At 37.9% G+C, this 13,446-nt stretch overlaps 2 protein-coding genes across 2 annotated transcripts; both read left to right on the top strand.

Moving 5' to 3' along the window:
• The first annotated feature begins 3,855 nt into the window (after nucleotides 1-3,855).
• Nucleotides 3,856-4,889, top strand: LOC122824681 (sialic acid-binding Ig-like lectin 10). The gene is made up of 3 exons (XM_044105541.1): nucleotides 3,856-4,150; nucleotides 4,332-4,727; nucleotides 4,855-4,889. Exons 1-3 carry the CDS (start codon nucleotides 4,066-4,068, stop codon nucleotides 4,887-4,889), a joined length of 516 nt encoding a protein of 171 aa, XP_043961476.1. The 5' UTR covers nucleotides 3,856-4,065.
• A 154-nt stretch (nucleotides 4,890-5,043) lies between these two features.
• Nucleotides 5,044-13,002, top strand: LOC122824091. Its single transcript, XM_044104301.1, has 7 exons — nucleotides 5,044-5,348; nucleotides 5,417-5,590; nucleotides 9,818-9,890; nucleotides 11,671-11,710; nucleotides 12,404-12,643; nucleotides 12,759-12,843; nucleotides 12,924-13,002. The coding sequence occupies exons 1-6, from the start codon at nucleotides 5,084-5,086 to the stop codon at nucleotides 12,825-12,827; spliced, it is 861 nt and encodes a 286-aa protein (XP_043960236.1). The 5' UTR covers nucleotides 5,044-5,083; the 3' UTR covers nucleotides 12,828-12,843; nucleotides 12,924-13,002.
• The last annotated feature ends 444 nt before the right edge of the window (nucleotides 13,003-13,446 follow it).

Here is a 13,446-nt window from a genome sequence, read left to right as displayed (position 1 = left end):
CTGCAGTGTACGCAGAGAATTACAAGAACAAATAACGGCTCTCTGTGAGGCTCCAGTCCTGTCTTCTTAGGAAAGAGAAGTTCAGAAGACTTCGTGAATGTCATATCACTACATTGCAGACTTTTGGACACAGTGTTGTCCCATTAGTACGACACGTTAGTCAACACGTCTGCACAATAATTCAGCGCAGTGAATGACTTTTTTTCATCAAAATTGTTTATGTGTCTCTGTACAGCTAGCTTTCTAAAATCACGTCAACGGAGCTTACGGTTCTTTGAGCTTCTTTTCTAAGTGACGAAAAAAGTTAGACGTAGTCCCCACCGTCTGTGAAAGCGAAGCGCTGCTGAATTAGCTGTCGCCATCGGATTTCCTATGATTTATGCAGCGCAATTCTATTACTGACGATTAGACAGACATCTTCTGGCGCTCAAAGAAAACCATGTCTTGGAGCGCGGTGTAAGGTGGGGAGAGGGTGGGGCGAGTAACAGAAACACGTAATTGGTAAGTCACGTTATTGTTTGGATTTTAATCGGTGAGTTTTGCATCAATGAAAACAAATATGTTAACAATTAAACTGGACAGTATGCTGTAAGTTTAGTGATATTTCCACAGTTGCGGTGTTGAAAATAAAATGAGTCCTCAGCAACCCAAGACCGAGACCAAATGCGGTCGAGTCCGAGACGAGACAGAGACCATCAAAAACTGGTCTCTAGACCAAGACCGGTCTAAAGTACAACACAACCTTGGATCTTACCCAATGGTTCCCTGAGTCCATCTACTCCTTGTCTGAAGATTCTCCTATAGTTCTTCGACTCCTGGCTGGGTATCGGATCACTCCTCGCAAGAACTTACCTGTCTGCTTTCCACTGCAAGCCTCTTCCATCTACTTACAACAAACTCTCCGTCAAGACCACACACTGGAACCTAGATCATCTTAAGGACCCCCTGATAATAGACCACAATCCCAGAGACCACAGTACTTCTCCTCCTAGAGGAAACTAACTCCAACTTGCCATCAACTCACCATCTCTCTCCCACTGCCTTCAGAGTTCTGATGACCCCGGCTTCCCATCCACGGGACAAGAACCAAACAATTTCACATTTCATCATTGTTAAAATAAACTATCTGATTTCTTGATTGTGTTCTGTATGTGGGTAAAAAGACATGAACCCAACATGACAACGTTGGTGGTATAATCAGAGTGAGAAGATATTTTAGATGATGTTTTCTTACAAACTGAGACATCTATATCACCTTTTCTATAGTCACTTTGCAGATTTTGACAATAAAATTCTCAGATCAACTTCAAGTCTTTTCCTCTCTCAGTCCCCAACTTACCGTTTACTCTTTGAGCCACTGCTTCTAATCTAAAATGCAGTATTAGATTGTTCATATTTTTTCCGTGCAAAACAAAAAAGGTTTTAATTTACACTTCCAAGCAGGAAGACAGATTTTCAGTGCATTATTGTCACAACCACAGCTTCCGTGGTTGTGACTCAGAAGCTGTTTTTGTCCTTTTTAGGTGCTTGAATAGATGGCAGCTGGACTTACTCTAATTAGATGCATCTGAATCTGGTGCTCTTGACTTCCTCCTTCACATGTTGAGAGCAGGAAGAGTGTACAGTAACTATAATTAGTCTGTGTGCATTTAGATGACATTTAACTCTAAAGAGGTCTGGATGTGAGCTGGTGCTGATCAGTTAAGCCCCAAGATGATCACATTTATAAAAGGTTTCCTGAATAACTCTGTCAGGAAGTGGTGGTGGAAGATGGTGAGGGAAACGCAGCAGACCCAGGATGAGATGAATAATGATGGTGTAATGATAAACAGTCCACAAAAACCCTCCAAAACACAATCCAGAAAGGTCCATAAAACCAGGCAGCACTGCTGAGCAGAAGACCAGGACTCAACACAGGTAGCAACTGGCTACACAAATGAACAGGAATAAATAGACACACATGAACGACAACTAGAAAAGGACCCGACGAGGAACAAAAGACACAGGTGGGGTTAAATACACAGAGGGTAATCACGGAAACGAGACACACCTGGGAAACAATGAAGGGGAGACAGAACAACATGGAAACTCAGAGAGACAGAAATTCAAAATAAACACACAGAAAAACACAGATCCTGAATAACTCGGTATAAACAGAGATCTTTGATGTCTTTAACGTGATTGATTGTATCCTTAAATGTAGAAAAAAATCGCTACTTATTTGTTGTGACACTTTCCCTTAAAAGGTTTCCGTGTACTAAATTCTACATGTTCCTTTTCTTCTAACGGAATATGTAGAGCTAAAGAGCTAAAAAAAAAAAAAGCTTTGAAAGTGTCTGTCCTATTGTGTTAAAGTTAAATATGAAGCATTTTAGTGCAGACATCACTCCAAGTGTTTGTTACTGATACAAAAAAGTTGTTAATATTGGTGTTAAAGAATAATTAATGAGGTATTTTGATAAATTTGGAGATTTTTTGTCACTAACTTTCCACGATTCCCCGACTTAAACTTTCTTTACATAGAAGACATGTCAGTTAACTTGAGGCCAAGCAAAGTAACATCTTAATCTGGAGTGGCTGGAAAATGTTTCTAAAAAATATTAGTTTTTGCTTGAAATCCATTTAAATATGACAGGATGTAAAATAATATCTACTAACTTTTTTCTCAGCTCTGTTAAGTCTCAATGTTTCAGTTTCCATGGTCAAAGTTAAAAAGTGGAACCTTTTCTGTCTGTTTGATCAATCATTGTTTTAAAGGAGCTCAGAAGAAAAAGGGAAGAAGAGCAAACATTTTCAGAAGTAAAAACCAAAAGAACCAGTGGAGATAAAATAAAAAAAATGTGACTCAAAAAGTAACTGAAGTAAAACAGAGAGGTTTTGAGAGCCATCGCCTTATTTCACAACAATGATGGTTTCAAACTGATGCTGTGAAAGCACCACAGGAAGCAGCAAGAAGCTGCTGGCCTCATTGCAATGAAGATGTTTTGGTTCTTGTTAAGGTTGAGGCTGCAGCAATGCTGTGTTTCCATTTAATTTAAGTTCTTTTTATTTTGAGCTCTGTGTTTCATCCAGTGACTTCAGTCTGATGATACATTCATTGATTTTTAATTGGTTAAAAATCAGCACATAAAAAACAGCTTTATCTAAACAAGTTTAACATTATCTTATTGTGTTTCAACCAGCCTTTGTGTCTGTGGCCACTTCCACAGCTTACAGGGTTACACTATAAAACTTCATTCAGCTTCAGTGATGCTTTAAAAAATAAATCTGGTTTCTGTAACATCACTTCAATGTTGTTTTATTCAAAACACAATGGAGATGTTGAAAAAAGATATTATTACTAATCTTTTTCAATTGTTTGGTTGTTAACTTCTCTCTCCTCACTTTGGTGAGATGTGAAGTGAAGAACTGAGAAAAACAGAGCAGAGGAAGTTGGTCCTTTATTTTCTGTCACTGGTCTCTTGATATTTTTTTATAATCTCTCATGTTTTCTAGTCTGTTTCATGTTTTGTTTCTTATCTTCCTTTTTTCTTCACTCACATTTTTAGAGTTGAACAAACGTTCACACCCATAGAGGGTAAAATAAACTTCCTCATCCAGTGAAAGGCAGAACGTATTCTGTAGATTAAGTTGCTTTTAGACAGAGGGATTTCCTGGTGGCTGAACTGTTGCCAACAATTTTTGCTACAAACATATTTGGTAAGAAAAACATTTATTATACTAATTTTAAAATGTAGGTTTAATTAACTCATAACTTTGAATGTTTCCTCTTTCAAAAGTGTTACCTTAAAGTCTTAACATTTACTTTGATAAAATGAGCTTGGAGTTTTCTTTGGGTCAGTGGTTTTGGTGAAAGAATAAAATTTAAAGAATTACATTTCTGAATGCTAAAAAGGAACCTGATGTTTTGTAAAACCACTTTAATGGAAACAGAACTTTTTCATGCATTTTGTTTGGAAGATTTAAAAGTGATGTTTCTCTGAGATAACTTGATATTTTGATTAATTATCCGCCTTTATTTAAACTGAAGTCTTAGTTTTTCCTTCATCTTGCCTCTGAGAACTGATGGAGGGATGTAGCAGTGAGATGGCAGCCTTCTCCCAGAATATGCTGACAGTCAGTGTGTTACTGAGTGTCTTCTTACTGTCAGGTGAGTTATTTATTCTCTCACTTTCATTTGGAGACATTACTGGAAGCATTTCTAGTCTCAAGTAAAGTCTGATCTTGTTTAAAGTAACAGGCTGCAGCTCAGCTGGAGTTCATGGATCAGGAAGTTTTTCTTCAGGAACATTTTGCTCCACATTGTGTCCATCTTTACTCTGCTTTTACAGGAGTTCAAGCTGGATGTAAAGATAAGAACCCAAACCTCAACATTACTGCACCAAAGAAGATAGAAGCTCTGAGTGGATCCTGTTTGTTAATCCCATGTAGCTTTAGAGAAATACCAGAGAAACCAGAAGAAACGTTTGACAACAAGAAAGAAATATTTGGAATTTGGATTAAAAGTGATCCAGCATTTGAAAAGAATCTGAAAAATGTGATTTACAACAGCAGTCTGTCTCAAAACAGCTATGCAGTGAACATTTCTGGAAACCTGAGAGAGAAGAACTGCACCAGTGTGTTTTCTAATGTAAACTCAAATCAAACAGACAAATACTTCTTCAGGATTGAGAACGGATGGTTCAGAGCAACAGCTGAATGTGATCCTGTTAATATAACAGTTAGAGGTGAGAGACTTTGGTTTTTATTTATATGTAATAATATTGTTGAGAGAAAATTAATTATGATGACTTTTTGGTGTTAAACAACAAACTCCATGAATTGAATCATTAGTGTAAAGTTAAACATCAACAGGATCAGAATCCAGAGTTAAAGAAAACAGTTTGTGAGCACAAAGTGGATGTTTTAAATAAATGTATTTTTCAATGAGTTCCTACTTTCATATTCATAATTCTGTTTTTTTATGCTTCACATGTCTAAAGTGGAGTCAGTCTGCTGTATCTCACTGTGTAAAATGTGTGTGTGTGTGTGATTTGAAAACACAGATTCCGCTTGGAGCCCCAGTATTGAAATCTCAGGTGAAATGAAGGAGAAGAACTCTGTCACCGTAACGTGCTCAGCTCTCACTCCCTGTCCACAATCACCTCCTGAACTCACCTGGAACCTCCAACCAAACCCTCCCAGACAGATGGAGAGGAACACAAATGGAACGTTTACAACTACAATCCAGCAGGACATCAGTCTGTCAGAGATCCACGATGGATACAACATCTTCTGTTCTGCCAGATATCCTGTGGATGGAGGAGAAAACAAGACAGCAAATACAGAAGTGACTCTCAGTGTTTCCTGTAAGTGATCCTGTCAGAACATCATGGTTCAGCTGGTTCTCATCAATAATCTGTTATATTTTCCTCAGATGCTCCCAAAGAAACTTCAGCAGCTAGATGGGTGGAGCTGAACTGCTCCAGCAGAGTCAATCCTCCCATCAGCTGCTGGGTTGAAAACAGTACATATAAAGCCAGGATAGTAACTAAAGGAGACGTCAAATTAATAGTCTATGGGGGAGAAGTCGATCGCTATAAGGACTCTGGTAAGTTCTCTACTGAAGGTTGCCTTAAGGTTTTGTGGTCAACATTTATAGTTGTTCAACATTCTGTTACAAAATTTAGCAACAGAAATTTAAATGTTCTGTTCAACAACACAGGGAACACGGAATGTTCTTTCGTAAGAACAAAAGAACATTCTGTGTTCTTTTGCTCTTACAACAAGAGCACAAATACTTGAAAAGGCCTTGCAAGGTATTTTGTCCTTTAAAAGCTTCAGATGTTTGAGAATATTGTGTAAAAGTGATGCAATGAACAACCATCACCATGGAGACCAAGGATCACAACACATAGTTCAGGATGAAAGTTATGGAGAAGTTTAAAGTAGACTTAGACTTAGACTGACTTTATTATCATTTTGTATACACAACGAAATTTTGTTGCATACGGCTCAGGACAATATTTTGAGGTTCCAATGTTATGAGTTTACTCCAGAATAAAATAAAATACAATATAAAATATAAATATAAATATTAAATATTCAGTGCAGGAATGACAGTAAAATAGAAGTTATTTAACTATGCACATGTGCAAATTATGAAGTGGAGACCAGTTTTTGAGTGCAGTCCAGTTAAGAGTTCAGCAGTCTGATGACAAGTGGGAAAAAGCTGTTTCTGAACCTGGTGGACCTGCACTGGATGCTGCAGAACCTCTTTCCAGAGGGCAGCAGGGAGAACAGTCCATGGTGGGGGTGTGAGGGGTCATTGACGATGTTTCGGCCTCGGGACACGCAGAGTGTTGGCAGTATTATCCTGTGGGCCTGCTGATATTCAGTGGAGCTAAATCCTGTTAGAGGCTGTGAAAGATGTGAAGCTGCGGTGGAGGTTTTCCTTCTAGCTGTTCAACAAACCTCATTCATGTTACAGCTAGGTTTGTCGCTGCCAGTGTTATGATTGGTGAAGGCGGAGATAAGGAAGAGCCAAAATGTGGCATGTTGAAGATTAATTTAAACTTAAAGACTTGACTTGGACCAAGAACAAGTTATCATCTCAGGGGTCAAGTATTAATATTTACGTCTTCATTTCTAAAAATGTCTTTAACCCTGAAACATTTCCTTTCCTCCTCACGGTTTCTAATAATTTTGTGTTGATTTTTCACAAACTCAACAAGCTGGTGTTTGCATTGAGACGAAATATAAAAAGTGCTTTAGCGGTATGAATAATTTTGCAAGGTACTGTAGTAATGGAAAAATCATAAATGTAGAAATGCTCTGACATGTTTTCACCTGATTCACTTTGTCTCATTTCTGCCTCCTTTCATCTGTGCTAACATCAGCTCTGTCAGTGTGTTTCTTTAGCTTCTGTCAGAATATTTCTTGATATTTGATTTACAAGTTTCTGATCGTCGAGAACCAAAACATTTTCCTCCCCAGAGAAGGTAAAATGTTTTCTCTTTTTACAGATAATCGACAGTTTCGGGATCGTGTCTGCATTGGAGTAAAGATCCTGGGTCTTGTGACTCTCTGCTGTTTGACGATCATCATAGAGTGGTGAGACACTTTCTAAAAGTTCATAACTTGCTGCCATACAGCAGTGAGAATTGTTTTAAACATCATGGTGTTCTGCTTTTCTCCTCTATCAGCCGGTCTAGATCAGTTTTCATCAACAAACAAGAGAAGGTGAGCAAATAATCCAACAGTTTTTATTGTTTTCACTGGTACAAAAGGAACATTCAGAATTCTAACTTGTGTGAAAGCAGGAAAAGTGATCCAATAATCTCCTGCTAATGTCTTTAGATGCTAACCCTGGTGGCTATTATATGTTCTTTCATTAAAATGATTTTTAGAAAATGGATCCTGTTAGAGAGGAGCGAACCAGCTGAGATGGTGGAGCGTTCTTCTTTGTAGTTTTATTTGTTTTTATTGCATTGCCGAAACAGAAGGGACCTCGTGTACTGCAGGCGTGTTGCTGCAGCGGCTAGGTTTGTCGCTGCCAGTAAATTCACACCGGGACCTTTCTGCTGTCTCATTTCTACAGGACGCAGAAGAAGCAGATGACAACAACAGAGTGACGGAGATGTGAGCTTCATGAGGAGACCAGTATATTCTAGCTGTCAGACTCACTGTGTTTTAGCTTGCCATGTTTACGTGAGATATTAAATGTTGCAGGCAGAATTTTATAGCTAAAACTTAGCAGCAATAAATGAGCAGGGAATATTTTGGATGTTACCTGATGCATGTAGAACAAAGTATACGTCTCTAACAGCTCAGCCTCGGAAAGAATCACCCCACATTGTTTAATGTCAGCTCTTCTATTCTACGTGTATTCTGTGCTTTAATAAACTCTCAATTTGGCATGAAAACATCGGCTTCTCAGTGAATCTTGTACATAATTTTTTTAGCAGACTGATCTCTTAGGGCGGGGGTGTGAACTCATTTCCATTTTGGGAACTCCATGGAGGTTCCATCCTGCCAGAGAACATCTTCACCTTAACGGGAGCATCAGAATTAATGGTGTCTGGAAAGTCTTTGAGGCAAAAGAGTAAAAAAATGACTGACTAAAATAATGTTAAAACATTTCCATGTGACATTTATTTTGCGTAACTCAAATGTAAAACGAACTGTGTTGGAAGTAATAAGAATTTGAAGTGACCTTGACTTGGTAATATTGCCCACAATGCCCTGCAAACATTTTATGGGAGGATAACTATTCTCTTCTTCAGGTGAATAGACCTTTACTTTCTGTCAGATTCCTCTGATGGATTCACATCATCTGCAGAAAACTGAATAAAAGGTAATGTCTTTGAAGTTATTGAATAATTTTTCATCTTCAGCTGGGATTTCCCCCTAGAAGCGCCCACATGATTCACTAACCGTACTCCGTTACCCATACTGTCCGTGGAAAGTTGAGACTGCATAGTCGAGCTTATTGACTGAGTGCCTATAATTCTCTCAACACAAATTCCTTCATTTTCCACAATCCTAATAGATACTAGCAGGTTTAATGAGCTATTTGGGCGCCCAGCCCTGTTTTCTCTTCATCAGGAAAGTCTCCACACTCCTGTCAGTGTCTGGGACAGAGAGCAGCAATCACGCTGCGCGTCCTCGCAACTGGCAGCGCTGACTCGCGACCTTATCAGCTCGGTGTCACATGCAAAACGGTTCGACGTGAACACTGTACTCCGCTGAGCAGCTCACTGTAGGACACCGAGTATTCGGTCATAAAGATTAATCTTTGTGTGCGCATGTCCGGCGGATGTCTCTGTCCAGTCTGCCGTGTTGAAACTGACTCGAATCAGTCATATTAATTTACCTGCATCACTCTTGTGGGGGTGCGTGTGTGTGTGTAGATATTTGTGTGTGTGCGTGTGTGTGTGTGTGTGTGTGTGTTTGATTTTATATGTGTATGTTTTGTATATGTTTTTAACAGTTATCAAAAAAAATCTTGTTATTTTTTGCTGCGTTTAATTTTCAACTGTTAACTGCTGTCAACTGTTCATTGGGAGCCATTGCTCTGTAGTGGGGACTGTATCTGGTTATTTATTGGATTTTTTTTTTTTAATATATATCTATAGGTTCAGAAGCTGCTGCTGATCTTGGCTACTAACTTCATTTTTTCTCTTGTTGGGTATGTTTTAATTTTTGATACAAAATAATGTTTCATTTACTGATTGTGTGGTCGTCTTTGAATCTGAAATATATGAGCGATTTTATTTCCTGTACTGAAAACATATGAATCCATTGCAGTTTATGTTGAAGAATGGATTAATGATGTCAGCTGGTTCTCATCAATAATCTGAAGGTTTGTTATATTTTCCTCAGATGCTCCCAAAGAAACTTCAGCAGCTAGATGGATGGAGCTGAACTGCTCCAGCAGAGTCAATCCTCCCATCAGCTGCTCCACCTGGGTTGAAAACAGCACATATAAAGCCAGGATAGTAACTAAAGGAGACGTCAGATTAACAGTCTATGGGGGAGAAGTCGATCGCTATGAGGACTCTTCTATGTTCTCTAAAGGTTTCCTCTATTCTTTTCATCTACAGTTTATTTTTCTGTCTTAAATTATGAAATTAATATTGTAGTTAAACATGGAATCCAAGTGAAACTTAGTTTAGATTTTTGATAAGTAATTTGTTTTTTTTTATACATTGTTATATATAATCTTACAGATTACTACAGTAAAGTGAAACATTAAAATTCACAAAAACCTGCCTGAATGATCTGAAGTTCAAGACATTTTTGTCATTGTCTTCTTGTTTCTTGCTTTTTTCTTTAGATAAAAACAAGAAACTGCTGATTCCCCTCATTACAGTGACCATTGTGGCTGTGCTCGTCTTCCTGGTTCTATGGTGAGTATCAGGAACTGAATCATAATGAAATATGATTCAATAAACCATGTAGAGGCTTCAGTTAAAATTTGGTTTATAGAGAGCTCTGTGTTCTTCTCAATGTTCTGTTTCCTGCAAAATGGTCTCACTATTCTATTTACAATTTATTTTACCTACAGAGAAACTAAGCCAACAGAGCAAACTTTAGTTGAAAATGAAAAGACAGTAACAAACTTTTTCTGTGAAAAATATATAAAAACAGTTCTCACCTGAATTCTGAAGCTGACATTTTTCTTCATGTTGTCAGTAAGGTTTGAAAAAGATTCATTCTGATATTTAATTTCTCATAAAGTGCAGCTTCTTGTTCACATATTGGACAATTATTCATTTTTTTCTTTCTAATCAACTAAACTCTGTCCAAAAGAAGAAGGATAAAAATTAACTGTTCTGCAAATTAAAAAAATAAATAAATAAATAAATAAAATAAAAACTTCTTGCTTTCTGTCAGAAGAACAAAACATTCTACAAAAAAGAAACAAAGCCGGTTTTGGAGAAGTTCATCCTGGTCTAAAAGAAGCTGAAAAGTGAGAGATTAAAAGTTGGTATTTTCAAGATGTAGAATAGACTGACACAGGGTGAATGTAGCCGGTGCGGTCCGATACTGCACCCTGCTAAATGATTCTCCGCCGGTACAAAGTATCAGAGAATGGCTGCATTAAGGCCGTCATTCAGAGCAGCTGCTCTTTGAGTCACAATAGATCTGCTAGCAATAGGGAATTTAAAAGAAGATTTAATCTGTTCATAAATAGTTTTTTTCTCATTCCGAATCATTTCTGAACTGTCCTTGCTGTTTGCTGGAGCCTCTCCTGCTCCAGCAGTCCTCCTCTCTCTGTCCTCTGTCCACTGCAATCTTGTTATATACTAGAAACATGACCCAAAAGATCATATGTATACTATATATAGATTTTGAAAATCTGGTGATACATGTCAGGTTGTGTGAAATGTTAGAGAAGACCCAAATGCAGAGTCAGAGGCGATCAGTGGATTTTGTTGTTTTAATCAAAAATGAACAAAAAAATAAATTTTAAAAAATCACAAGGAACACAGGGAGCCAGAGCCGAGCAATGTATATGTGCTTAGGCACAATGAGCGGTGACAGAATCCTGGCGACGCTCCAGGTAAACAGCGACAACAATTCTGGCAAAACAACAATCCAATGAGCCATCAAGCTGAAGTTTCATATGTAAAAGCAATACTGCTATCAGATGACAAACTCATCAGGCAATCTAGTCAGTAGACTCAAAGATTTGGATCAATTTGTGTGGAGGACGCCAACAACAAGCCACAATCACAGTGGGAACAGGTGAGGACGTTCAAACTGCGCGCTGGAGGCGGAGCTTTAAAGAAGTTAGCAGAGTTTGGGGCAACACAAGAAGTGGGCCCGAAAAAAAAAAAGAGAGATAGAGAGAGAATAGCACAGGGGCGAGAGAGAGAGAGAGAACACAAATGGTAAATAGAAAAATGAATTTAACAAATAACTAGACTTAAGGAACATAAAAGAGTTAAAGGTCTAAATTAAGGTAAAACAAAAAAAGTCATCTAATCAAAGAAAGAGACAAACACAGAATAAACAAACCTGGACAAGCCAGGACAAATTCATTTCATTATTATATTTAACCTAAACGTCACTTTACCTTTTTTTGTTCATGTGTCTTGCAGGACAACCTTAACTCTCATCATGTGCCTTCATGTTGTTCCTTGTATCATATGTCTATTCTGACTTCTGTTTAATATTTTCTAGGTTTTTGAAGTCCAGACGAACTGCTGTACAACACAATCAGGTGAGTAAATAACAGACTATCTTATCCCTGCACTGTGTTCGGATTGAACACAATTTATGAAAAGCACGTCATTAAAATCCTCTTTTATCATCTAAATTAAATTTCAGCATAAAGACATAATAATAGATCATAGAGATGTGTAGAAAAACATGAAGTAATTGCCTCATTGCCTTTGATTTATGTACTTATGTATTCAGAGTGGAAAACATCCAATGTTAAGAAGTTTTCTATTTAAATCAAATCATCATTGTGAGATTCAATGACTCATCTAAAAATGCAAAGTTTTACATAACTTGACTAAAACATAACATTTTTAAGATGATGTGAATTTCTGAAAGTTTCTAGTTGGAGTTTAATCCATGACTTTATCATAAATCATATAAATATGATTTAACTATTTACCCTGAGGTCGCTTCAAAAAGGGAAACACAAGAGAACATGTTATAAGCCAGAAAACAGTGACTTGATTTCTCCAACCACACTCTAAGCAACAACTAAAACTTTAAACATCTTGAACCGTGACAAACCGAGGCTGGATGTGCAAGGTGGAAAAGCGATTCAACTTTGGGTGCCAAAATAGACGGGCCATGTATTTACTATATATATATATATATATATATATATATATATATATATATATATATTATGAATGGATTTCAGATTAGAGGTGAATAAGGTGTTTTTCTCCGACAGACCAAAGCATCTGAGGAGCCTGGTGTTCTTGCATCTTTAGATGGTGTTCTTCAACCACCATCTAATGAAACGCGGGAAGAACTTCACTATGAGGATGTGAACTTCAGAAAAAAACGTAGCTGTGCATCAGAGAGTACCAGTAGAGACCAGCAGGAGACGCTGTACGCTCAGGTCAAAGTGTCTGAGCCAAAGAAAGGACCAACTCAGACTGCTGACAGCTCAGATCCTCTCTACTCTACGGTACAGAAACCTGGTTGAAACTCTGTTCTTATTACTCACAGTCAGTGCACAACAATAATGTGCTAGTTTTTTTTTGCTGGCTGTTAGATGCCAATGACCTCTTCATCCACTACAGGGCTTCTTTTCAATCACCTCTTCATCTAGGAGTATAAGAGGAGCTTTCTGCCAGCACTTTGACACCTGAGTATTTGCCAGTTATGGTACTCTGAGCCCTTCTAAGTGTACCTCCAATTGTTCTTTTTCTAATGTTTGTAACATTTACCTGGTGCTCCATTCTCAGGTGTTTCCTTTAAGCAGTGTTGTAGTCAAGACTACCTAATCCGAGACCAAGACAAGAGCAAGACCGAGGGAAGTCAGGACCGAGTCAAGACCAGCGCCTCGTGCTACATGACACAATAAAATGTGAAATATGATCAAAATTGCTTATCAAATTGATGTGAAAGATTCACATTCCCATAAAAACACCTAGATATTAAATACTAAATGTAACCAATATTAAAAGCAGAACAAAGTGTTTGTTCTGCTTATCTAAACAGATAATGTCCTGAGCATTTGCCCATATCATTCATGTCAGAAATCGCCACTATCTGCACCATTAAACATGGCAATTGAGGAAATACCCTGACAGTAAGCAACGCTCAACTATGAACACAGACCAAACCGCAACAAGCAAGAAGTAACCAAGCACAAGGTGCTCACCATGACTGTTCTCACCCTCCTCTGTTAGAATATGTTCTCATCTTAACTTGTCTTTGAGTTATTTTGTATTATATGTTCATGCATTCTAATTTACGTTGAAAGGT

This window comes from Gambusia affinis, linkage group LG21, assembly GCF_019740435.1.
Source record: "Gambusia affinis linkage group LG21, SWU_Gaff_1.0, whole genome shotgun sequence".
In the NCBI taxonomy this organism is placed as follows: domain Eukaryota; kingdom Metazoa; phylum Chordata; class Actinopteri; order Cyprinodontiformes; family Poeciliidae; genus Gambusia; species Gambusia affinis.
Note: the sequence above shows the minus strand (reverse complement) of the source record. Positions and strands in the feature narration are given on the sequence as shown.